This window comes from Heptranchias perlo, chromosome 2, assembly GCF_035084215.1.
Source record: "Heptranchias perlo isolate sHepPer1 chromosome 2, sHepPer1.hap1, whole genome shotgun sequence".
In the NCBI taxonomy this organism is placed as follows: Eukaryota; Metazoa; Chordata; class Chondrichthyes; order Hexanchiformes; family Hexanchidae; genus Heptranchias; species Heptranchias perlo.
In genome coordinates this window covers 104,758,819-104,784,966 of record NC_090326.1, presented here as the reverse complement: position 1 = coordinate 104,784,966, position 26,148 = coordinate 104,758,819, and the positions used below count along the sequence as shown (strand labels likewise).

General features: G+C 41.1%; 1 protein-coding gene across 5 annotated transcripts in view; it reads right to left on the bottom strand.

Annotated features, from left to right (window-relative positions):
• LOC137341938 (polycystin-1-like protein 1) overlaps positions 1–26,148 on the bottom strand; it is a 288,830-nt gene that overhangs the window by 154,677 nt on the left and 108,005 nt on the right. For all 5 annotated transcript variants that reach the window (XR_010967170.1, XM_068005486.1, XM_068005476.1 and 2 more), the window contains exons 15-22: positions 24,016–24,240; positions 23,652–23,771; positions 21,839–22,007; positions 18,889–19,140; positions 16,771–16,903; positions 16,015–16,218; positions 13,965–14,149; positions 6,342–6,563 (exon numbers count right to left, since the gene is read on the bottom strand). Coding sequence is in view for 4 of the 5 variants with exons in the window: in XM_068005486.1 (XP_067861587.1) it covers positions 6,342–6,563; positions 13,965–14,149; positions 16,015–16,218; positions 16,771–16,903; positions 18,889–19,140; positions 21,839–22,007; positions 23,652–23,771; positions 24,016–24,240 (1,510 nt within the window). In the remaining variant the exon portion in view is untranslated. The remainder of the gene's footprint in view (positions 1–6,341; positions 6,564–13,964; positions 14,150–16,014; positions 16,219–16,770; positions 16,904–18,888; positions 19,141–21,838; positions 22,008–23,651; positions 23,772–24,015; positions 24,241–26,148) is intronic.

Below are 26,148 nucleotides of genomic sequence, written 5' to 3'. Positions count from 1 at the left end.
AAAACACCTTGTCAATCTGTGACAGTCATTTATTGACAAGGAGTACACAGCTTACTCAATGCTGTTAGACTATGACATTGTACACTAAAAATGTAACAAGTATAAAAGAATTGTTTAATGTAATGTATATAATCATGAAATGCATTTAATATGCAACCACATTTATTCAGTATTAAATCGTACGTTTGCATTAACCGCATTTATTTTATGTAAACACATTTATTCAGTATATTAACCACGGTAATTGTATAGTAGTTAGCTTGGACAATGTGTGTTTCAACCCCACAGTTAACATTTTGTTTAAGTTTCATAGATATAAAAGAATCTAGCATGTCTGAAAAAAGGCACGCTACATTCCCCAAAAGAGGTAAGGGGAACACCAAGTGACTTGCCATTGTCTAGAACATGTTACTGTTATCAGCTGAATCTCCTCATCAAAATTGATGAGGTTAAGTCGGGCCTCCTCAGCAAGTTGATAACGTTAAGTCGACACCCTCAGCCGTGATGTTTTCAACAAGTTGATGAGGTTGAGTCTGGCCTTGATGAGGTTAAGCCTGGCCTCCTTATCAAATTGATGTTGTTAAGTCAGCATGCCACATGATTCTCAGCTACAGTGTATAAATATACAGCTCGAACAAAGGTTCAGAGTAGAGGAACCCCCAAGGGTGCAGACTAGAATTGTCTGGGCGGAAGGAAATGCTGGCAGGAGCCGAACGTCTGTGTAATCTGAAGGAGTCTGCAGAAAGTAGGATCCTCGGGAATCCAAGGGGTGGGGGCCAAGAGGACTGAGAGAGGCGAGAGCCCAAGACACGAGCTCTACCTAGCATGGAAGCGGGTAATATATCTCCAGTTTCCATTCTGTAAACTGCTGCTTAAATACGAAGTGTATCAAACTGTTCTTTGCAATAAAGTATTTACCACTGTAACCAATTGGTGTCAACTCGAATCTTTCAGAACTGGGAAGTAAGTCATGGAGCAGGGGCTCCCGAAGAAGTCCGAGACCCTATTCCCAATAATGCTCATTTCACGTGTATCAGAATGTTTGTGCTGTTACCTTTTATGTAACATTTGTGCGACTACAGTATATTACTATTGTGAGTATAGAAATAGGAGCATAAAGCAGATGAATGCGTGGCTGGAGAAATGGTGCAAGAGGGAAAGCTTTAGATTCCTGAGGCATTGGGACCAGATCTGGGAGAGGTGGGACCTGTACAGGCTGGACAGGTTGCACCTCAACGGAGCTGGGACCAATATCCTCGCGGGGAGGTTCGCTACTGCTGTGGTGGTGCGGGGGGGGGGGGGTTTAGACTAATTTGGCAGGGGGATGGGCACCAGGATATCGCACTGGAAAGGAGAAACAAGCTATACAAAGGATTGGGAGAGAAAGATAGCATTAGAGCAAGTAATAGTACATTATTAGCAGGGGGGGGGGGATCAGACCAAGAGAGCACAAGAAAGTCTAAGACTGGTTTTCAGTGCATGTGTGCAAATGCACGAAGCGTGGTAAACAAGGTTGGTGAGCTGCAGGCGCAAATGGCCATATGGGAATACGACGTTGTGGCGATAATGGAGACCTGGCTCTAAAAAGGGCAGGATTGGGTACTAAATATTCCTGGATACAAGGTGTTCAGGAAAGATAGAAGATAGGAAAGGAAAGGAAAGAAAGGAGGGGGGGGGGGGGGGCGGCGGGTGGGTGGAGGTGGCAGTATTGATTAAGGAGGATATTGCAGTACCGGAGAGAGGGGATGTCCTGGAGGGGTCAAGGACAGAATCTATTTGGTTAGAGTTAAGAAATAAAAGAGGTGCCATTACACGACTGGATGTATTCTATAGGCCACCAACCAGTGGCAAGGATATAGAGGAGCAAACTTGCAGGGAAATTAGAGAGAGAGGTGCAAAAGCTATAGAGTCGGGGATTTCAACTATCCTAATATAGACTCGGATAACAATAATAATGAAAGGGGCAAAGAGGGGGAGGAATTTTTGAAATGTGTTCAGGATAACTTTCTGAACCAGTACATTTCCAGCCCAACGAGAAGGAGGCATTGCTGAACTTGGCTCCAGGGAATGAGGTGGGCCAAGTGGAGCAAATGTCAGTGGGGGAGCATTTAGGGAGCAGCGATCAAAGTATCATAAGGTTTAAAATAGCTATGGAAAAGGACACGGACCACTATAACGTAAAAATATTCAATTGGAAGAGGGCCAATTTTAAGTAGCCAAGGCTTCTTCGACAGCACCTCCCAAACCCGCGACCTCTACCACCTAGAAGGACAAGGGCAATAGGCACATGGGAACAACACCACCTGCACGTTCCCCTCCAAGTCACACGCCATCCCGACTTGGAAATATATTGCCGTTCCTTCATCGTCGCTGGGTCAAAATCCTAGAACTCCCTTCCTAACAACACGGTGGGAGTACCTTCACCTCATGGACTGCAGCGGTTCAAGGCGGTGGCTCATCACCACCTTCTCAAGGGCAATTAGGGATGGGCAATAAATGCTGGCCTTGCCAGTGATGTCCACATCCCACAAACGAATAAAAAAAAATGGGATGAGAACAGATCTGGCCCAGGCAAATTGGAATCAAAAATTGGCAGGCAAAATTGTAATTGAACAGTGGGCAGCTTTTAAAGAAGAGATGGATCGGGTACAGTCTAGGCACATTCCCACGAGACTGAAAGGTAGGGCAACGAAAGCCAGTGCTCCCTGGATGACGACATAGTGAGTAAGATGAAATGGAAAAAAGGGGTGTATGACAGATATCAGGTTGATAATACAAGTGAGAACCAGGCAGAATATAGAAAGCTCAGAGAAGAAGTGAAAAAGGAAATAAGAGGGGCAAAGAGAGAGTATGAGAATAGACTGGCAGCCAACATAAAAGGGAATCCAAAAGTCTTCTACAGGCATGTAAACAGTAAATGGGTAGTAAGAGGAGGGGTGGGGCCGATTTGGGACCATAAAGGAGACCGACTCATGGAGGCAGAGGGGATGGCCGAGGTACTAAATAATTACTTTGCATCTGTCTTTACCAAGGAAGAAGATGCTGCCAGAGTCTCAGTAAAGGAAGATATAGTTGAGATACTGGACGGGCTAAAAATTGATAAAGAGGTACTTGAAAGGCTAGCTGTACTTAAAGTAGATAAGTCACCCGGTCCGGATGGGATGCATCCTAGGTTGTTGAGGGAAGTAAGGGTGGAAATTGTGAAGGTACTGGCTATAATCTTCCAACATCCGTAGATACGGGGGTGGTGCTAGAGGACTGGAGAATTGCAAATGTTACACCCTTGTTCAAAAAAAAGTGTAAGGATAAACCCAGCAACTATTGGCCAGTCAGATTAACCTCAGTGGTGGGGAAACTTTTAGAAACGATAATCCAGGACAAAATTAACAGTCACTTGGATGAGTGTGGATTGATTAGGGAAAGCCAGCAGCATGGATTTGTTAAAGGCAAATCGTGTTTAACCAACCTAATCGAGTTTTTTGATGAGGTGACAGAGAGGGTAGATGAGAGCAATGCAGTTGATGTGGTGTATATGGTCTTTAAACAAGGCGTTTGATAAAGTGCCACATGGTAGGCTTATCATCAAGATTGCGGTCCATGGAATAAACGGGGCAGTAGCAACATGGATACAGAATTGGCTAAATGACAGGAAACAGAGAGTAGTGGTGAACGCTTGTTTCTCGGTCTGGAGGGAGGTATACAGTGGTGTTCCCCAGGGGTCGATGCTGGGACCACTGCTTTTCTTGATATACATTAATGACTTGGACTTGGGAGTACAGGACACAATTTCAAAATTTGCCGATGACACAAAACTTGGAAGAGTAGTAAATAGTGAGGGGGATAGTGGTAGACTTCAAGAAGATATAGACAGGCTGGTGGCATGGGCGGACACGTAGCAGATGAAATTTAACGTAGAAAAATGCGAAGTGATACATTGCAGTAGGAAGAATGAAGAGAGGCAATATGAACTGGAGGGCACAACTCTAAAAGGGGTACAGGAACAGGGAGATCTGGGGGTATATGTGCACAAATCGTTGAAGGTAGCAGGGCAGGTTGAGAAAGCGGTTAAAAAAACAAATGGGATCCTGGGCTTTATAAATAGAGGCATAGAGTACAAAAGCTTGGAAGTCATGATGAATCTTCATAAAACACTGGTTCGGCCACAACTGGAGTATTATGTCCAGTTCTGGGCACTGCACTTTAGGAAAGATATGAAGGCCTTAGAGAGGGTGCAGAAGAGATTTATGAGAATGATTCCAGGGATGAGGGGCTTCAGTTACATGGATAGATTGGAGAAGCTGGGGTTGTTCTCCTTGGAACAGAGACGGTTGTGTGGAGATTTGATAGAGGTGTTCAAAATCATGAAAGGCCTACACAGAGTAGATGGAGAGAAGCTGTTCCCATTGATGGAAGGGTCAAGGACCAGAGGACATAGATTTAAGGTGACTGGCAAAAGAACCAAAGGTGACATGAGTAAAGACGTTTTTTACACAGCGAGTGGTTAGGATCTGGAATGCACTGCCCGAGGGGGTGGTGGAGGCAGATTCAATCATGGTCTTCAAAAGGGAACTGAATAAGTACTTGAAAGCAAAGTATTTGCAGGGCTACGGGGATAAGGTGGAGGAGTGGGACTAGCTGGATTGCTCTTGCATAGAGCCGGCGCGGACTTGATGGGCCGAATGGCCTCCTTCCGTGCTGTAACCTTTCTATGATTCTACATTGCATTGTTAAGATTCAGGATGCTTAGATACCAAGTAGAAAGTTGCAAGATCAAGTTCCAGAATTTTGATCCCAACTCAATTGGCTAATTGGCCTGTTGGATAGAAGATCACATTGGGCCAAAGTGCTCAGTCTCAGAGAGAGGGTAAATCTAACAGAGCCTGGCTTTTCCCACTGAATTACACCTTCTGCTGGATGATCTTGGAATGACAAAGCCGTAAAGAAGTCTGCACCCCAGATTATTCTACCCTGATCAGATGAGGTTGAATTGTTGGTGACTGCCACAGCAGGAAGAAAAATTGAAGGAAACTGGTGTAAACCACATTTATTGAATGCAATCAATATTTACATTTATTCACACCAGCAGTGCAACAGCCCAATTAAAATATAAAACAAGAGCGTGCCTGACAGTATTTTTGCTTCTAACGATGTTTGCTCACTTACTAGGCTGCAGTTCCATAACTAGCAGCATCAGCCTCTCCATTGTGATGGATCTTTGCATTTCTATTGGCTAGTCATTTTGCAAAGTGCATTATACTTAGGAAATAAACTTTGCAACATGGACATGAACTACAGGCTTGAATATTCTGTTCTACACAGAAATTAACTACTAATATTTTGAAGTTAACAATTAAGTATTCTTTAAGTTAGAGGTCAGAATTATACAATGTGTTTTTGGTCAGTTGAGCGTCTGACATATGGAAACCCATCATCAGGCTTAAAAGTCTCCAAACCAAGCTAATGAGAATCTGCACAGGTGGAATATCCGCTTGTATGATATAAAATGCACACATTCGCCACCCAGAAACACCCCAGGCAACTTATGTTCAGGTTGGTAAAACCAAAGTTTGGGGGCCTGCCAAGTGCACACTGTAGTTTAACCAGGTAAAATCATGCAGCCCACCAGTATAGAGCAGTGGCAAGCTTTCTGCTGTTTGTCCAAACAGGACTCATCACCCATTGGGTCACTGTCTTGCAGGTTGATCTGGAGCCAGAGGGGAAGGAGCTTAGTGTCCAGTGGCAGGACCACTGATCCACTGCACCCCCCTCCACCAACCTCCACCCACCGCCAAGTCCTTATACTGAGCCACACTGGCTGCTCGATGATCAAAGGTATCCTAAAGCACTGCAGACCTATTTGGCTCAGATATCAGTTCACCAAGTCTGCCACAGAATGGCATCACAGTTCCATTGGCAAGTGGGTCACCTTGAAGCCAGCTTGACCCCAAAAGATCTAGCTTACATCCTGACTTCCAGCCCCTGCCACTCCAAAAGGATAGAACAACAGCAAAAGCACCATCATATGGCCTTCATAAGAGCTTTTTTTGTTAAATATAGCAAATCTCTCATTCTTTCCATATTGTAAAACTTTGAAACTTCAAAAATGTTGTTCCAACATAGATTTTTCCCTTTGGGTTTCTTTTGCTGACACCACACACAATCCCCTGACAACGAGAAAGTAGATGATATGCTCAAGGTTTTATCTGATGCTTTGTTGCTAACTGCTAGATAGTGTGAGAGTGCAGAATGGACTCCAAAATCTTTAATATCCTTTCCTATAGATGCTTGTTTTGTAGGTGTTCTGCACCAATAATCTGCACACTATGATATTAAGTACATACCTTAAGTTGTCTTCTTTTTTGACTGTTATGAACAGTTGTGCTTCTGAAGAATTTCTGTTATTATTGTTAACTGTTAACTTGAAGAGAAACTGGTCAATATCAGTTTTCAGTGTAGACATCGAGACACTGATTGTACTGGAAGTTGTGTTCATTGGGTCAGACACATCAGGTTTGAAACAAGGGACATTTAATCCACTCACTGTTTCACAAGACCAGGAGAACCTGAGAAGAGTTGAAGAAAAGGAAAATAAATCTGGCCATTTTAAATACAGAACAGATGAAATTAAAATTTACCAATGATTCAACCATCAGGATATCTCGCAAAAAATGTTAAAGTTTTGTTGTTTTCCTTTGAGAATGCCTCTCATGGGAGAGGAAGATTGGAAGGTCAACGTGTGGCTGCAAGCCAGGTGCAGGAGCGAAGGGTTCACATCATTGAGGAGACGGCCTTCGCTTGAACCAAAATGGCACCAATTTCCTTGCTGAGATGGTAAATAGAGCAGTGGGGTAGGATTTAAACTGGGATGAGGTGGGTGGGGAAGGCTAGGTTTGGGACTAGAGATCAAGAACAGGATTAATAAAGCTGTTGAAGTAGAAGAAAAAGGCATTGCTGAAATAAACAGTGATAAAATATTATCAAGAGAATGAAAGTTGTAGAAGGGGCAGAAAATAAAGGTCAACATACTCAGAAATTGGAGTTCGGATTGAGTGGTGTGAATGTGAATGCACAAATCATTCAAAACAAAATTGGAGAGTTAGAAGCATTCGTAACCATGAGGGCTGCAATAATAGTAGTTAGAACAGAGCCATGATTTAGGTTTAGACAGGACTGGGAACTTATAATTACAACATTTTCGGGAGAGATAGAGAAGGAAAAAGGAGGTGGGCGGTAGTATCAATAAAGGATTCTATTACAGTGTTTGAAGATAAATATGTTCTCTCAGGATTCATTAAAGCAGAATACACATGGATAGAGTTAAAGAATAAGAAGGGAAATGGTATAATCTTCAAAGTATCCAAACAATGGAGATGAGATGCAGAGGGAGATTTCCAATCAGGTCAGAGAGATGCATGATAACAGGGAAACAAATATGTTTCTATCCAACAAGCAAAGGAGCATTGCTTAATTTACTTCAGGGAAATTAAGTGAGATAAATAACATATGAGGGTAGGATAAAAGAGAACAAAGAACAGTCAAAGATAAGGGGGCTGAAGCAGTTAGCAAAATGGACGGACAGGTAACAATGCAATTTAATGTGGAGAAATAAGAAGTCATGCATTTTGGGAAGAAAAATAAGGAATGAGAGTTTCCATTCGATGGAAAGACACTGATGGGTGGATGAACAGACACATACGGGTTCAAATACATAATTCCTTGAAAGTGTAAATACAGGCGGACAAAGCCATACAAAAATGTCAGTCAGGTCAGTTGCATTTTGGGCTTTTTAAATAAGGTCATAGAATACAACAGCGAAGAGGTAATAATATATTTGTTAGGCCACAGTTAGAGTACCATATGCAGTTTGGGGCATCTCATATAGCAAAGACATTAATTGTCCAGAGACCAAACAGCATGACTCAACAGGATGACATCAAGGATAGGAAACAATAGCTATGAGGGCAGACTTGAGACACTGGGACTATTTCCATTGCAGCAGAGAAGGCAATGGAAAATACATAGAGGTTTTTAAAATTGTGAAGGGTTTCAATATGATGAATGGCAAAAGATTATTTCCTCTGGTTAGGAAGTCAGTGACAGGAGGGTCATCAATTTAAAATTGTCACTAAGAGAATCAGGACAGAGGTCAGGAGGAAGTTCTTAATGCAGAGTTCTTACAGCATGGAATGCTTTGCCGCAAGGAGGATGAGGCAGAGAAAACTGTACTTTTTGAAGGAAAAGTGAATAAACATTGAAAGCAGATGAAGCGACAATGCGAGGAAGCGAGGAGGGTTGTGGATTTTTGGATTACTCCAGGAAAGAGTTGGCACAGACACGATCGGCTAAAAGGCCTCCTGTGCTATGAGCTTCTCCAGTTCCATGACAGGATGGGAGTGAAAAGATAATTTGTTTTCAAAAGTGAACTGAAAACCATACAAGTTTGAAATTTATCTCAAGCTAAAATTTTAAATATGTTTCCCTTCCTTCATGACTTAGATGAAGGCATAGAAAGTCTCATATCTAAGTTTGCCGATGACACAAAGATTGGTGGCATTGTAAGCAGTGTAGATGAAAACATAAAATTACAAAGCGATATTGATAGATTAGGTGAATGGGTAAAACTGTGGCAAATGGAATTCAATGTAGACAAATGTGAGGTCATCCACTTTGGATCAAAAAAGGATAGAACAGGGTACTTTCTAAATGGTAAAAAGTTAAAAACAGTGGATGTCCAAAGGGACCGAGGGGTTCAGGTGCATAGATCATTGAAGTGTCATGAACAGAAGCAGAAAATAATCAAGAAGGCTAATGGAATGCTGGCCTTTATATCTGGAGGACTGGAGTACAAGGGGGCAGAAGTTATGCTGCAGCTATACAAAACCCTGGTTAGAGCGCACCTGGGCACTGCACCTTCAGAAGGACATATTGGCCTTGGAGGGAGTGCAGCGTAGGTTTACTAGAATGATACCCGGACTTCAAGGGTTAAGTCACGAGGAGAGATTACACAAATTGGGGTTGTATTCTCTGGTGTTTCGAAGGTTAAGGGGTGATCTGATCGAAGTTTATTAAATATTAAGGGGAACGGATAGGGTAGATAGAGAGAAACTATTTCCACTGGTTGGGGATTTTAGGAGTAGGGGGCACAGTCTAAAAATTCGAGCCAGACCTTTCAGGAGTGAGATTAGAAAACATTTCTACACATAAAGGGTTGTAGAACTTTGGAACTCTCTTCCGCAAACGGCAATTGATACTAGCTCAATTGCTAAATTTAAATCTGAGATAGATAGCTTTTTGGCAACCAAAGGTATTAAGGGATATGGGCCAAAGGCAGGTATATGGAGCGAGATCACAGATCAGCCCTGATCTTATCAAATGGCGGAGCAGGCACGAGGGGCTGAATGGCCTACTCCTGTTCCTATGTTCCTCATGGACATAGAAATTACTGACAGCAATGAGTTCAAGTTTTTCTTTACATGTTCTGACAGCCCAGATAAAGGGTAATTGTTGAAATTTATGTAAGCTTGGCTTTCTATAAAAAAAGTCAATTGCCAAGGTGTCTTTTTAATTTTGTGCAATACTGTAAGGTAACAAAGTTGAATCTTCAGGAAATTATACATATCCTTTTTCCAAAATCAGAAGTAAAATTTTAAAAGCTATTATTCTTCAATTTACTTCAAAATTAAGAAAGATATTTACATGTTAAGGGGATTGTGACTAAATCTGGCATCTTTTGAAACCCCGTCGCCCTGCCCCCCGCCAGTAAATTTTTATTTCCCTTTTACATACACAGTACATGGTGACCTGGCAAAGCCGGTCCAATACAGTCAAGCAAATTTAACTTTCAATCAAAATAGGAATGTGGACATAATTAACAATCCTGATTAAGAGTTAGAGGTTCTGATACGAGAATTTTTTTTCTGCTGAAGAGAAAATTTAACACTGGATCTGGTGACTTTAATGTCTATCCCCACCCCCCTCTCCAGCAACAAACTTCCCTTGATCTGCACCTAGAAATACGAGAGAACCAAGGGTCTGGCGAAAATGAGGAACTGAAAGAAATTAGTATTCGTAAAAAAAATAGTACTAGGGAAATTAATGGGACTGAAAGTTGATAAATCCCAAGGATCTGATGATCTACATCCCAGGGTTTTGAAAGAGGTGGCTATATTATCGAGATAGTGGATGCATTGGTTGTCACCTCCCAAAATTCTATAGATTCTGGAATGGTTCCTGCAGATTGGAGGGTAGCAAATGTAACCCCACTATTTAAGAAAGGAGGAAGAGAGAAAACAGGGAACTACAGACCTGTTAGCCTGATATCAGTGGTAGGGAAAATGCTAGAATCTATTATAAAGGATGTGATTACAGGACACTTGGAAAATAATAATAGGATTTGGCAGAGTCAACACGGATTTATGAAAGAGAAATCACGTTTGACAAACCTATTGGAGTTCTTTGAGGATGTAACTAGTAGAATAGATTAGGGGGAACCAGTGGATGTGGTGCATTTGGATTTTCAGAAGGCTTTCAATAAGGTCCCACACAGGAGGTTGGTGAACAAAGTTAGAGCACATGGAATTGGGGGTAATATACTGGCATGGATTGAGAATTGGTTAACAGACAGAAAACAGAGAATAGGAATAAACGGGTCTTTTTCAGGTTGGCAGACTGTGACTAGTGGGGTACTGCAGGGATCAGTGCTTGGGCCCCAGCTATTTACAATCTATGTCAATCATTTGGATGATGGGACCAAATGTAATATTTCCAAGTTTGCTGATGATACAAAACTAGGTGGGCATGTGAGTTATGAGGAGGATGCAAAGAGGCTTCAAGGGGATATAGACAGGCCAAGTGAGTGGGCAAGAACATGGCAGATGGAATATAATGTGGAAAAATGTGAAGTTATCCACTTTGGTAGGAAAAACAGAAATGCAGAGTATTTTTTAAATGGTGGAAGATTAGGAAATGTTGATGTTCAAAAGGACCTGTGTGTCCTTGTACATGAGTCACTGAAAGCTAACATGCAGCAAGCAATTAGGAAGGCAAATGGTATATTGATTGGCCTTGATTACAAGAGGATTTGAGTACAGAAGTAAAGATGTCTTACTGCAATTATGTAGGGCCTTGGTGAGACCGCACCTGGAGTATTGTGTACAATTTTGGTCTCCTTACCCAAGAAAGAATATACTTGCCGTAGAGGGAGTGCAACAAAGGTTCACCAGACTGATTCCTGGGATGGCGGGATGCTCATATGAGGAGAGATTGAGTAGACTAAGCCTGTACTCTCTAGAGTTTAGAAGAATGAGAGGTGATCTCATTGAAACATATAAAATTCTTACAGGGCTCGATAGCGTAAATGCAGGGAGGGTGTTTCCCCTGGCTCGGGAGTCTAGAACCAAGGGTCACAGTCTCAGAATAAGGGGTAGGCCATTTAGGACTGAGATGAGGACAAATTTCTTCACTCAGAGGGTGGTGAATCTTTGGAATTCTCTACCCCAGAGGGCTGTGGAGGCTCAGTCATTGAATACATTCAAAACAGAGATCGATAGATTTCTAGATAGTAAAGGCATCGAGGGATATGGGGATAGTGCAGGAAAATGGTGTTGAGGTAGAGGATCAGCCATGATCTTTTGAATGGCGGAGCAGGCTCGAGGGGCCGGATGGCCTACTCCTGCTTCTATTTCTTATGTTCCTCCCATCCATTGTTATTCCTCAGTTTAGCTTGTCTTCTATCAATAGGCTTGAGTCCCTCGATCAGGCACATGGCCTCCCATCGCTTTTCTTGATATTCTTCATCACGTCACCTGTTGCGGCTCTCCCAGAGCAGTAACCTCAACTGTCTCATCCTCTGTTCTTGGTGACCAACTTGCTCATTGGGATTAACTTCTCTAACCTCCTCCCCATCTCCATCCAATTCTTATGATGCCCTTAAACTCACTAGTGGATCATCATTGAACGCCCTGCTCCATAATCATCCTCAAGAATGTTTGTTCCCACACTAACAAGGCTCTTTCCATCCCTGACCTCATCATGGATGAATGTATTGACATCCTAGCGCCGACAGAAACTTTGGACAGAAATTTCTTCTCCCTCACCAAAGTCTCCCCACCCAGCTACACTTTCTTAGATTTGCCCCGTCCAAATCACAATGATGGTGGCATTGCCTTTATTGTCAAGTTCCACCTCAACCTGGTAACCTTATCCTCTAAGCACCATTTATCTTGCCCAAAATCTTGTTGTGTACTGTCCTTCCAAGCCTCATGCCAATTTTCATACTTGTCTCTTCCCTTAGTCTTTGCACCGAGCAAGACTTATTCCTCGGTGATTTCAGCCTACATCTGAACTCCCTCAGCTTCCTCTCCTCAAAGTTCTGTGTCTTCATAGCCTTATTCACTCTCACCTGTCACAAAAGTTCCCCCCACTCAAACCCAGGTCCACCTCTTGACCTAGTCATCTTTCATGGCCTCTCTGCTCCTGAGGTCTTGACTGCCAGCAAGGCCACCTCTGACCACTTCTCTCCCATATCACTCACATGGCCCTACCTTCCTCCATGGCCATGACCCTCACCATCCTCCCATGAGAAAAAAAATCCCAATAATTCACTCAAACTTCTAAATGCTGCTCCTACGACCTTTCACCCGTCAAGAAACCTCTGCGCCTGTACATCTTTTAAATCACTAGCTTCAACATCCTCGATCTTATCCTATTACTTACAGTCTGCCACCTCAATTGTCTCCCCAAGTTCACTCCCTCAAGTCAGAGGGCCACAAACTTGAGCGCACCTGGTACAAAACTGAGTTAGTTATTCATCACCAGATCTAACTCTCCTAATTCAAAACAATCTAAATACTCCAGGATCATCCTCTTACTCAGGCTGAACCAACCCATGCAAAATTTTGTTATCTTATTTCAGCCAGAGCTAAGCTGAAAATTTCACATCTTATCCATCACCAAAACGACCAACTTCAACCTCCACAACATTGTCCACTTCAGTCCCTACCTTAGCCACCAGCCACAGTGCTGAAGCCCTTATTGATTTGACGGTCACCACTAGCCTTGATTTCTCTAATATCCTCCACACGGGCCTTCCATCCTCCACCCTCCAGCTGGTCCAAAACTCAGCTGCTGTATTCTGTCTTGCATTAAGTCCCACTCAACCATTATCCCCATCCTCACAGTCCTGCATTAGCTCATAGTCCTTCAACACAGTAAATTTGAAATCCTTGTCTTCAAATTCCTTCACATCATTAGCCCCACTCTATCGCATATCCTAACCCATACCAAGTCCTGGTCACCCATTACCCCTGTGCTCGCTGACGTACATTGGCTCCCAGCCCGGCACCGCCTCAATTTTAAAATTCTCATTTTTGTGTTCAAATCCCTCCATGGCCTCACCCCACCCTATCTCTGTAACCCCCTCAAGCCCTACAATCCTCATAAATCTCTGCGCTCCTCCAATTCTGGCCACTTGCGCATCCCCGATTTTAATCATTCCAAAATTGACGACCTGTCTTCTGCTGCCTAGGCCCTAAGCTCTGGAATGCACTCCCTAAACCTCTCCGCCTCTTTACCTCTCTCTCCTTCTTTTAAATGCTCCTTATAACCTACCTCTTTGACCAAGCTTTTGATAACCTGTCCTAATATCTCCTTATGTGGCACGGTGTCAAATTTTGTTTGACAGTGCTCCTGTAAAACACCTTGGGACGTTTCACTATGTTAAAGATGCTATAAATGTGTATTGTTGTTGTTGTTGAAACCTCCGCCAGCCTTATAGCTCCTTCTTTACCCCTCATTCTCCAACTCTGGCCTTTTGTTCACCCTTCCTCCCTTTGACCCACCATTCAGCCGGCTTGGCCATAGTCAGGTCTTGGAATGTTTTCCGTGTTAAAGGTGCTATATAAATGCAAATTTTTGATGTTTCTCTGTTAGATTGGATCATGACACGAGTTCCTATTATGACTCACCTTAGGTTTGCAGTGTCTGGATAGTCCGGATCATATGATTCTGATCCATTCAAACTAATGATGGACTCATGCTTTTTGGTTATGAAGAGCTGTGTACCACCTGAAATCACACTCACTGGTGGGGTAGCAAGGACTTCAACACTTATAGTGTAGTTGTTGTAAACAACACTGCCAGCGATTTGAACCTGCATTCGGAAAGTAATTAAGATTATTTGTGTTGTGCAAATTCACGTCAGACTACTACTTATTCAAAATCATTTGTAAAACTGCTAAGGATCCCAAATAAATTCCTTCAGTTATTCCTTTTCCCTCTTCTCCAAGTACCATTACAAATGCCAAACATAGCAATAGAAATATGAAAAATGACAGTTGTCGTGACAAATTAAAATCCTCCAGGGTTTTAACTTTTTGTACAGCCTTGTCATAATTCCAGTAAACATTACTTTAAAACTAAATTCTATCTCCCTCTTATCATTATTCATCCCCTTTCCTGGACTTAAGTACATAATCTAGGCTGGCAGTACAGTACTGAAGGAGTACTACACTGTCTGAGAATCTGCACTTCAGGTGGCACATTAAACTACAGCCTCTGTCTGTCTGCCTGGGGTGGTTCAGGTGGATAGTCAAGATCCAATGGCACTATTCAAAGAGGAGAATGGAGTTCTCCTGGTGTTCGTAGTCAATATTCTTCTCTCAATCAACATCACCAAAAACTGACCAACTGACCATTCAGCTCATTGTTGTGTTCTCAATGGCTTGGACAATCACCTAAATAACAAGAGTTACTGCATTTCAAATAATTAATTTTGTATGAAGTGTTTTGCAACATTTCTAAAAGACATGATTAAGCAGCATATTGGAACATAGTAACAGCAGAAGATTATTTAGCCCCTCGAGCCTGTTCCGCCATTTAATGAGATCATGGCTGATCTGTGACCTAACTCCATGCACTCGCCTTAACCAAAGGTATTAAGGGATATGGGGCTCACAAAAATCGATCAACCTCAGATTTAAAATTAACAATTGAGCTTGCATGAACTGCCATTTGCGGAAGAGAGTTCCAAACTTCTACCACCCTTTTCATGTAGAAGTGTTTCCTAACTTCACTCTTGAAGTCTGGGCTCTAATTTTTAGACTATGGCCACTAGTCCTAGACTCCTCAACCAGTGGAAATAGTTTCTCTCTATCGACCCTATCAGTCCCCCTTAATATCTTGAAAACTTCTATCAAATCACCCCTCAATCTTCTAAATTCCAGGAAATACAACCCTAGTTTGTGTAATCTCTCCTCGTAATTTAACCCTTGGAGTACAGGTATCACTCTCGTAAATCTATGCTGCACTCCATCCAAGGCCAATATATCCTTCCTAAGGTGCGGTGCCCAGAACTGAATACAGTACATATAAAGACAACTCTTTCTTTTTAATTGATTTATTAGAATTTATAGTTAATTATCTTTTGCTAGGATTACCTAATGCTAAGACTGCGACATTAATAGTATTCTGTGAACCTATGGGATATAAGGGCTGATTCTGTGATCAGACACTCTAAACAGGAAGTGCAGCTCAGGAAATAGTGGGCCTGAAGCCCGTGATTTTCCAACCATTAAAATTAATCAGCCCTACAGAGCAAAGAGCCATTCTCTAACTCTCTGAACATTTGACCTATAGCACATGCCATATTTTAAAATTATGAAGACAGAAAAGAGAAGAAAATTGAGTAAATTTTTAAAAAATATTTAGCCATCCAAGCACCTATTACTTTCTAAACTGTCAATATCTTAATTTAATACCAAATGCTTCTTTTTTCAGAAGCTTGTGTTTCACTATAAATCCCATAGGATTGTTTTGATCTGAGCAATCTTAAGTACCTCCAGCATTTTTCTAACAGCACATCCAAAATATTGCATAACACCAGTATCATTAACTGGACCAAGTAACAAAACCATTCTTTCCTCTTTAACTCCAAAAGTTTTGAACAGGTGCTATTAAATTTGAAGTAATTTTGTAGTGGCAACTCATGCACATTACATTGTCAGACTGATTTCTTACCCTGGCAATTGCAAGATAGATTCCATAATCCAACAGATAGCCTGGAATAAGTATAAACGGTTTGTTAACATCAACCTGTGACAATGTGACCAGCGAACCATCTGGTTCAAAGAAGGACCAGCTGTATTGAATACCTCTCGAGATGTTACAGACAAACTCACTCTCAAACGTAACTCCAAGCTTGAAGGACTGGTATCTTCTGACCTGTATGAAAAGTAGTGGTCTCATTCTCGCAACATTTCAGAGATTTACATTTCATAATGTTTTAGGAGCCATACAGATGTCATGCACATTATTTTCTTCAGTTTAACACATCTAAATATTATTCAAATTATAATATTTACACAATCGTATTCTTAAAATATTATAACAAAGAAAATTTTAAATATTAACTACAGATAGTTCAAGTGGTAAGTTACTATTGGTCTTCTCAAATGAGCATCTTAACATTTCAGGGTTTTTTTTTGTTTCTGTTTTGCTAAACATCATTTTGTGTATTACATTCAAGCATAAGCCTGACATTCATTGCTTTTAATTCTACACATTAGGCTTAAAAGCAAATGCTTCACCTGAATACTGCATTGGTCTTGATTGTCCATGTGCAATGTGATAGGAGATTAACTAGTATTTTTGAAATTTAAGCATGTTGAATTTGTTTGTCATAGTTTCTATTTTACAGTGATTATTTTTGATTATAAAAGGAGTTGCATATTTTAATTCTGATATCCCCATGAGGAAATGATAGCCTCACTATACCTCTATTTTGGACGGGCCATAGCTTTTCACTGGAGGAGGCTGACAATTCTGAGAAATAACAAAGAGCTGGCCAGAGAGTGAGGCAGAGCTAACATTGTTAAAGATGACTACTTCGACTGTAAATTCTCCTTCCCTGTAAAAATCATACAGCAGTTATAAATACATTAATCCCAATCACACAGAATATATATACACATTTCTTTTTTGAAACTTGCACATGATAGGAAATAGCTTGGTTATTTTTGATGGCAATATTTTGAAGATGTGTTAAGTGTGTGATGTAATTCATCAGTAACTCTATATTGACCAAGTAATCACACTTTCACATGTTACATTATTTGATTTGGTTCCTTCCTATAAACAAGCTGAAATGTTGAATAAAACACCTTTTGTCACATTAATACCAATAGTTTCCTATTCCCATGAGGCAACAGTTGAAATTCACATTGGGTTAAGGCCTTTAAAATGTTCGTCAAATATTTGAGAGCACTTTGAGAGGTGACTTTTGCCCTTGCAGAGATCATCACTGTGACAGTGCTTCACTCTGCTCCAGTCTTCATTTAAGTAACAGTATGCTGACCCCCAAGCATTTCTTGAGTGGTGATTACTACCACTTTAGAAGTACAGCAATCATTCAAAACAGAATGATAGCGTTCACTTGCGTACAATCATATGGCACAGATTTGGATATGAATGTAAAAGGTATGATCAGTAAGTTCGCTGATGATACAAAGATTGGTAGGGTGGTAAATAGTGAGGAGGATAGCCTCAGTCTGCAGGACGATATAGATGGGTTGGTCAGATGGGCGGAACAGTGGCAAATGGAATTTAACCCGGAAAAGTGCGAGGTGATGCACTTTGGAGGGACTAACAAGGCAAGGGAATACACAATGAATGGGAGGACCCTAGGCAAGACAGAGGGTCAGAGGGATCTTGGTGTGCAAGTTCACAGATCCCTGAAGGCGGCGGAACAGGTAGATAAGGTGGTAAAGAAGGCATATGGGATACTTGCCTTTATTAGCCGAGGCATAGAATATAAGAGCAAGGAGGTTATGATGGAGCTGTATAAAACACTGGTTAGGCCACAGCTGGAGTACTGTGTGCAGTTCTGGTCGCCACACTACAGGAAGGATGTGATCGCTTTGGAGAGGGTGCAGAGGAGATTCACCAGGATGTTACCAGGGCTGGAGCGCTTCAGCTATGAAGAGAGACTGGGAAGATTGGGTTTGTTTTCCTTGGAGCAGAGGAGGCTGAGGGGGGACATGATTGAGGTGTACAAAATTATGAGGGGCACAGATAGGATGGATACAAAGGAGCTTTTTCCCTTCGTTGAGGGTTCTATAACAAGGGGACATAGATTCAAGGTAAAAGGCGGGAGGTTTAGAGGGGATTTGAGAAAGAACTTTTTCACCCAGAGGGTGGTTGGAGTCTGGAACTCACTGCCTGAAAGGGTTGTGGAGGCAGGAACCCTCACAACATTCAAGAAGCATTTGGATGAGCACTTGAAATGCCATAGCATACAAGGCTACGGACCAAATGCTGGAATATGGGATTAGAGTAGACAGGGCTGATGGCCGGCGCGGACACGATGGGCCGAAGGGCCTCTATCCGTGCTGTATGACTCTATGACTCGATGACTCTATTAGCAACATTTTTGGTGGCCACAAAGTGTGGTTTGTAGGTAACAAGACTAGTTACCATTGAAAGATGTCCACAGGAGCATCAGTCTTTTTTTTCTACACTTCACTCCACCTGACACCATTTCTTATGCACCTCCCTGTCCCCCCCCCTGCCACCGCTCCCCCACCAAGCACTCAACAGGCAAATTTTCTTTTCTGATGTCACTTATCCATAACCTTTTCCCTGATAGCTGTTCTTCAGCAAACCTTCCTCTGCTGGTGGCATTTGCCTGCAGTTACCATTTTAAAAGTTGAGAATTTAGTGCTGCTACATTTGAATGAAGTAATTCCCTTCAACTTTAGAAATCAAAGCTTGAAAAAATAAATTTCTACTTTCTTTTATCAGTATCATACAAGGAATCCTTTTTCACAAAAACGTAGGCCTGTTTTCTCCCTAAACCTCCTTAAAGATTTTAGCCGAACAGCAGAATCTGCCTACCTATCATAACTGTGATACTCCCTTCTGTTCCCAATTCTCACAGTACCATCACCGAAACTCCACAAATAAGAGAGATTGGTTCCATAGTTAATGCGCACTTCCACAGCAACACTGGAGTTCAAGAGAACAGAGGTAAGATCTTTATTGTCCATTCGAAGCCTGTTGGGCTCAACTTTCTGCTGTAGCTCCACAGGATAGATGTTTGACGTGAAAGAACTAATCTGATTTGAGGCGTTTACAATCACATTGTACCTGCAAAACACAAACAGCTTCAGTTATGATTTACTACACCCACTCAGTATCATATGTCCACCTAAATTGGTGCTCATCTGGTGCTTATTATAGAATTAAATGTGTTTTGTGTGAATAGGCTATAACCTGAAAATCAAGCATCAATTTAATAAGTTTACTGATTTGTGCCAAATTAAAGTTAATCCAAAATAGTCACCTTAACTTACAAAAGAAAAATGTATTTTTTTAATCCTTATATGGGAATCAAAAGTAACCTACATGTACTAATGCAAGTTATCATAGCACAATAACATCACCAGCAGTCCCAACTTTGGCAGTATAACGGCATCGTGAATCAGGTAGAACTACTGCCTCTGGAAGCACTGTGATCCCCATTAAGAAGGGGTTTCTGCAGCACCCCTAAAGGTAGTGCAGAAACAGCAATGAAAATTCGACCTACAGTGGAACTAGCTGCCATTTCATGAGGGGAGTGAGTTATCAAGACTTCTGCAGAAGTACGGGAGCCAAAATCAAGGACTGGTGATTGACGTGGTCTGCAACCAATCGGGAGGTACAAAGATATCAGTGGAAAAAAGCAAAAAAGCCCACCTAAATAATTTAAGCTCCAGACAAGTGCTCCAAATTGAACACGAAGCTCCCAAAATGCTAATTGGTCACTGCATAAAACATTTCTTGGGGACTTATAACACTGTGTGATCATCTCTATGTTATTGAAAGTGGTACAGAAAAGGGCGACATGGCTGATCCCAGAACTTAATGGAATGAGGTATGAGAAAAGGTTGACTACCCTGGGTCTTTTCTCTGTTGGAAAGAGAAGACTGAAAAGGGATATGATAAAAGTTTTTTAAATTATGAAAGGTTTGGACAAATTGGATCCAAGTAAGCTTTTCTACCATGTACAGAATTAAAGTCATATTTACAAATTAAGGACAACAAAACAAAAAGTAGGAAATGCAGGAGGAACTTTCTTTTATTACAACGGTGGTAAATATGTGGAACAGATATGTGGAACAATGGCACATGTGGTGATACAAGAAACATTCATGGATTTCAAGAAGGAACTAGACAGTTTCTTGTCAACAAATAGGATTCAGGGTTATTAGAAATGCATCAAGGGAATACTGTGGATAGGTGGGCGACATGGACCGAAGGTCTTCTCAATCTTTAAACTGTTACTACTATGCAAGAATAAGTATTTCAATCGGAGTTATTTTTTTTTACAGGAATCTTACTTTTAAGTATTAATTATATTGGTAAATTTGCAGCTGTCTAAAAAATCAGCTGATGGTTCAAACCAGGTTCAAACATTTATTTGAGAACAATCGGTCAACTTCGGCTACTTGTCAGTTCAAGATTGGTGGTTTTGGGAAAAAAAATGATTGCTCAGTTTTCTGCTGCTTGCTTAGGAACATAGGAACAGGAGTAGGCCATTCAGCCCCTCGTGCCTGCTCCGCAATTTGATAAGATCATGGCTGATCTGTGATCTAACTCCATATCCCTGCCTTTGGCCCATATCCCTTAATACCTTTGGTTGCCAAAAAGCTATCTATCTCACATTTAAATTTAGCAATTGAGCTAGTATCAATTGTCGTTTGCGGAAGAGAGTTCCAAACTTCGACCACCTTTTGCGTGTAGAAATGTTTTCTAATCTCGCTCCTGAAAGGTCTGGCTCCAATTTGTAGACTGTGTCCCCTACTCCTAAAATCCCCAACCAGCGGAAATAGTTTCTCTCGATCCACCCTATCTGTTCCCCTTGTTCCTCAATGGTAATTACCAACTTAACTGAATTGCTTTTAATTTGTTCGTGTTTTATCAATCAGATATTTATATCAGCCAATTACTAAATTTGCCCCCAAAACCTGTGACGCCCTTAGGTGTGATATCTTTGATGAAAATCTCGAAAGACATGACATGACAGATGCTTGTTCAATCTCGAGACAGGTTCACTGCAGATCTAAACTATCCGCAATAGAACAAAATTCCTGCACTTATTAACACCAAGGGCCCAAAATTCAAATTGGGCCCAATGACAGAGAGAGGGCAAATCAACAGATGGGGATAGAAATTTATGGTTGGAGCCCACTCAGATTCCACCTCATTCCAAGTCCTGTCTTAAATTCTGGTGGGAGGATAGCGATTTTTCCTTATGTCCTCCCCCTCATGTCAATGGTACATGTCTGGGGAAGTTCCAAGTTGCCCTGGAATTCCACCCAGTATTTACTTAGCTGGTAAGAGTTCTGTTAAGGCCTTCTGAGTGTTGCATGGAGGCCCCAGACCTTGTCCAAAATATGGTAATCAATACCAGAGGGAATCGAATATCTTTATTTTTATACCTAAAGCCTCCTCAAGGAGCTAAAGATTTCTTTACCTTTTTTAATTTTTTGGTCTGGTCAGGGCCCCTAACAAAGCAGTTTTGGGCCACTCCGCTCAGTGCCAGCCATGGTGTTGAGGCACCCTCACAGGCGTGGGCTGCCTGTCCTGACCATGGAAACTACCCCATTCTTTAATTTAGGGTGGACTCACACCCCACTCCATCAAACTTCTGCCTGCAAAGCGGGCCCATGAAAATTTTAGGCCCCTGGTTCGTGAAAAGATCGGAACATAACTTGTGATTTTATGTTATTGTCTTAGATTAAAAGGTGCAACATATCAAGTAGATGTGCAGTTGAATCAACTAATTTCTGTAATTTATCTGTACCTCCCTGGAGTTGAATATCTTGTGGTTATACTTCGTGACGTAGTTTTCACTGGAGGCGTGTCTCCAAAATACCAGACAAACTGCAATGGGTCATCTTCTGCAGTTATTGCTGTGAACAAGATGTCTGAATAGGTAGCGTATATAGTCTTGTTTGTAGAGATAGAAACAGCTGTAAAATAATGTAGAAAAAGTTCATTTAATGAAATCTATAATCTAATGCTAATAACTATCTATTAACTGTACAACAGAACCTAATGAAAATGTCATATAGTCTCTGTATCAAAATTAACACTGAAACTTACTTCAGAATTCAAATCAAAAAAATAACAGCATCTTATCTTTAATCTTCAACGTTTAGTTTATTTAGTCATTTTCACTGAGGTACAGTTCCGCAGTGCCAGCAGTCCTTTGGTACCATGCTTAAATGGCGAGTCTTCATGTGTAATCCAAAATAATGAAAGTTCACAGACTATTTAACTGTGGGGGCCGTTACAGCTCAGCCTGATTGTGTTAAAACATGTGCTTTCTTGGGGATTTTGACCAGGGGAAAGGGAGCCTTGGCTGACTTTTCACCTGCCGAGTCCAGGTATGCCAAAGTCAACTGTAGTATCTCATTGCTGCTTTGAATCTTCTTGTTCTGTATACATCAGTACGAGACCAAGCAATGCATTTTCCTGCTGAACCGTGACCCTTTTTAGAGTGAAAGTTTGCTGTGTGGCTCTGCGATGCAGTTCTTCAACCGGGCGCTCTGCTGCAGAGATCCTCCATCAGATTTTGTTGCATCTCTGTGCACAAATGTCTTATTTCTACTCATCTTATCCAAGACAGACCAGCTGAAATCTGCATTTCTCATGAGAGGAATTATGTCCCACTATCATCCAGCCCATTGCATTGGTACATCGGCTCGTCACCTGAGGATTCAGATGAAGGGTCTCGACCGCAATGTTAACCTTTTGTTTTGAATGTTGATGGACCAGCTGTGTATTTCTGACACTTTCTGTTCTTATTTTATCTAAGATGCTTGTTTTCTCTTTGCCAATTTTCTTCTCTCCCCAAATCTCCACTTTTGAAGGTGCTAATTCCTTGTTGAACTATTGTTTTATGGGCGTGGACGCTTTCCAACGCCCTGCCCATGAGGTCATTAATATTCATGTATGAGCTTCGATAGTTTGCATTGTTTGACTATTCCACTGGGCACAGTTGTCGGATACTGGTTCCAATCACTTAGTAGTGACTGATAGGTTTGGTTAATACATGAAATCTTTCTGCTATAACATTTATGCTTTTTTTTAAAAATGTTGAAGTTCGTGCTTATCAAGGTAAGGCATGTTAGTACTGGAATATACAACAGTTTTCCATTTTGAACAATCCAGGTCAATATCAAACACTCTCAGGTCAAGTGGAACAAAACCAGCTGCAGAGTGAACTCCCACTGCTTTACCCCACAATGTGCATTAGCCTGAATCTCAGAGATGCAACCCCTGCGGTGGCATTTTGATTTCCTACACCAACTATTTTTGTGTTTTTTCTGAATGAGATTACCAATATAGTATCAAATTAGGGGCAGTTTTGTATGTAGGTGCAGGCACACTGGAAACCATGTTCAAAGTTCCCAAACTCATTTTGCACAGGACCCTTCCAATCAGTAACATAGAGACTTTCATCCTATCAACTTAGGCTGCAATTAAACCCACATTCCAGACACAAAAAATAGTGCACCAATCAGCCCCCTTCCCTCTGACATTATATGCACTTCTAAAAAATCGAAGTGCTGATCAACACATGTATATGAGACAATAGAGGTATTTCATACGCTGCATTCGGTAGAGTACAGCTACAGTGACGTAGGTCGAGACCATTCCCACTTTATTCCGTGCATTTACTGTTATATTGTAGATTCCAGCAGACAAAAACTTGTGTTTAATTACAGGACCTGAAATACAGAAATAGGGTCCAAACATTACACAAAAAGAACAAGAGTGAAACGCTATAAAAGTGGTCTTTTAATGTTTAGTGCTTTCTAGTAATCTGAAATCCCATTCTTTTTTGTCAATACCTAATTAGTAGCAAACAAATGCCTTTCAAAGATATTTCCTGCGCAAGGTCTTGAAGAGATCATATTCCCTGCCCTCGCATCTTATACAACCTTATGCCAGCACAACATAGGACTTTCTTACCTTCATCTACATAGGAGGTCTGATCGCCCATATTCCAGCTGTATGTCACATCAGTTCCTTTCGTCAGCATTGCACTGAAGAGAATGACTTCATTTTTGTGAATCACACTGGAATTCATGGTCAGCACCAGGCCTTCTGGAACCATTTGCACAAAATAAGCACCAAGCTCATTCGTAACATTGTAGAACTCGTTGAAAGTTGAGACTGTGATGTAGAACACACCCTCTGTCAAAATAAGTTTCAAATATAGATGACAACACCATCAGCAAAATATTGGTATGCATGTACAATTATACAACTGAGCTGTAAGAAGAAGTCACAAAAATCAAGCAACTCGCAATAATTGAAATAACATTTTAGCTATGAGGGGCAACTTTCAAAGAGTAAGGCACTATGGTCTGTAAATGGAAGTTTTATTCAGATTTCTTGAGGTTTTTGAAACAATAAAATAAATTTAAATATATGTTGTTTGCATAGTGTTCTTTATTTGTTGCTGCACCAGTTTGAAGAAATGGTTTGATTGCTAGAAACAAATCAATTAATTGCTGTTACAAAGCTTTGTTCCCATTTTGTCTTGGTTTAGTTCAGGGTTTGGTCAGTGCCAGGTTAGAATCTCGTTTCAATGACTGAAAAGGACAGATACACAAGAAAAGTATAGGTGGAAAAAGAACATTTCAGTGGAGACGATCAAACAGAAAAACAAAACAATGTTGTATTATCTGCAAAGAAATTAAAGCAAAGGACTTGGATTTATATAGCACCTTTCACAACCCAAGGACATCCCAAAGAGTTTTACAGCCAATGAAATACTTTTTAAGTGTAGTCACCGTTATAACGTAGGAAACGCGCCAGCCAATTTACGCACAGCAAGGTCCCACAAACGGAAATGAGATACATGACCAGGTAATCTGTTTTAGTGATGTTGGTTGAAGGATAAATGTTGTCCAGGACATCAGGAGAACTTCTCTGTTCTTCCTCAAATAATGCCATGTTGTCCATGCACTTAAGATGTGGAGATGCCGGTGATGGACTGGGGTTGACAATTGTAAACAATTTTACAACACCAAGTTATAGTCCAGCAATTTTATTTTAAATTCACAAGCTTTCGGAGATTTTCTCCTTCCTCAGGCAAATGTTTCTTGAAACATTTGCCTGAGGAAGGAGAAAATCTCCGAAAGCTTGTGAATTTAAAATAAAATTGCTGGACTATAACATGCACTTAAGGGCAGACGGGGCCTCGATTTAACCTCTCATCCGAAAGACGGTACCTCCAATAGTGCAGCACTCCTTTAATACTGCACTGGAGGTTTAGCCTGGATTATATGCTCAAGTCTCTTCAGTGGGACTTGAACTCAATAACTTCTAACTACAAAGTGGAAACAGGCTGCACAGTCCAACCAGTCAGTGTTGGTGTTCACCCTTCACGCAAGCAGTAGTCCTAATTCTCTGTGCCCACCTTGTTCCATATCCCTTCATCCCCCTTTCCTTCAACCATCTACCTAACCCATTCCAATGCAGCCGCAGCACGCAATTTCCAACTCCCCACATTAAGTGAGCTTCCAATAGTAGACCCGTCTCACAGCCAATACCACAAAATACATAGTCACATGTTGGCAGCAATTTCTGGTTTGTAAGCCAAAACATTCTGATTCTGGGGTATCAAAGTACACATAGTTTTTACACTACTATAGTTTTTATTGTAAATGAAGATTTTTTATATTGTAAAATGAAAATAATTTGTTTGAGCTAATAGTGCTCTATTTAATATTCCAAAACAAATGATCATATAAAAGATGTTTCTATCAATTAAAATTCTCCTCAATGTTCCCAGTGAATATATAAATAGTTATGGTTGTAAATACATATTTAAAACAGTGCAAAATGTTTTAATTTTTTTTGCAGGTATACTGCATTAAGATATTTTTCTCTTTTACTCCTATTCAGTATCCCCTTGCAGACTTCAGCTGAGAAGATGACACCTTCCCCTCTTGGCCTCTGGCAGCTTTGCTTGAAACAGGGGTGTGAGTGCAAACGTGGTAACTCTCTCTCTGATTTTACTTCCCTCTCTATGATGAGATACCTGGCAGATCTGAAACTCAGCATGTCAAGGCTTGCAGGATTGAACGCACATCC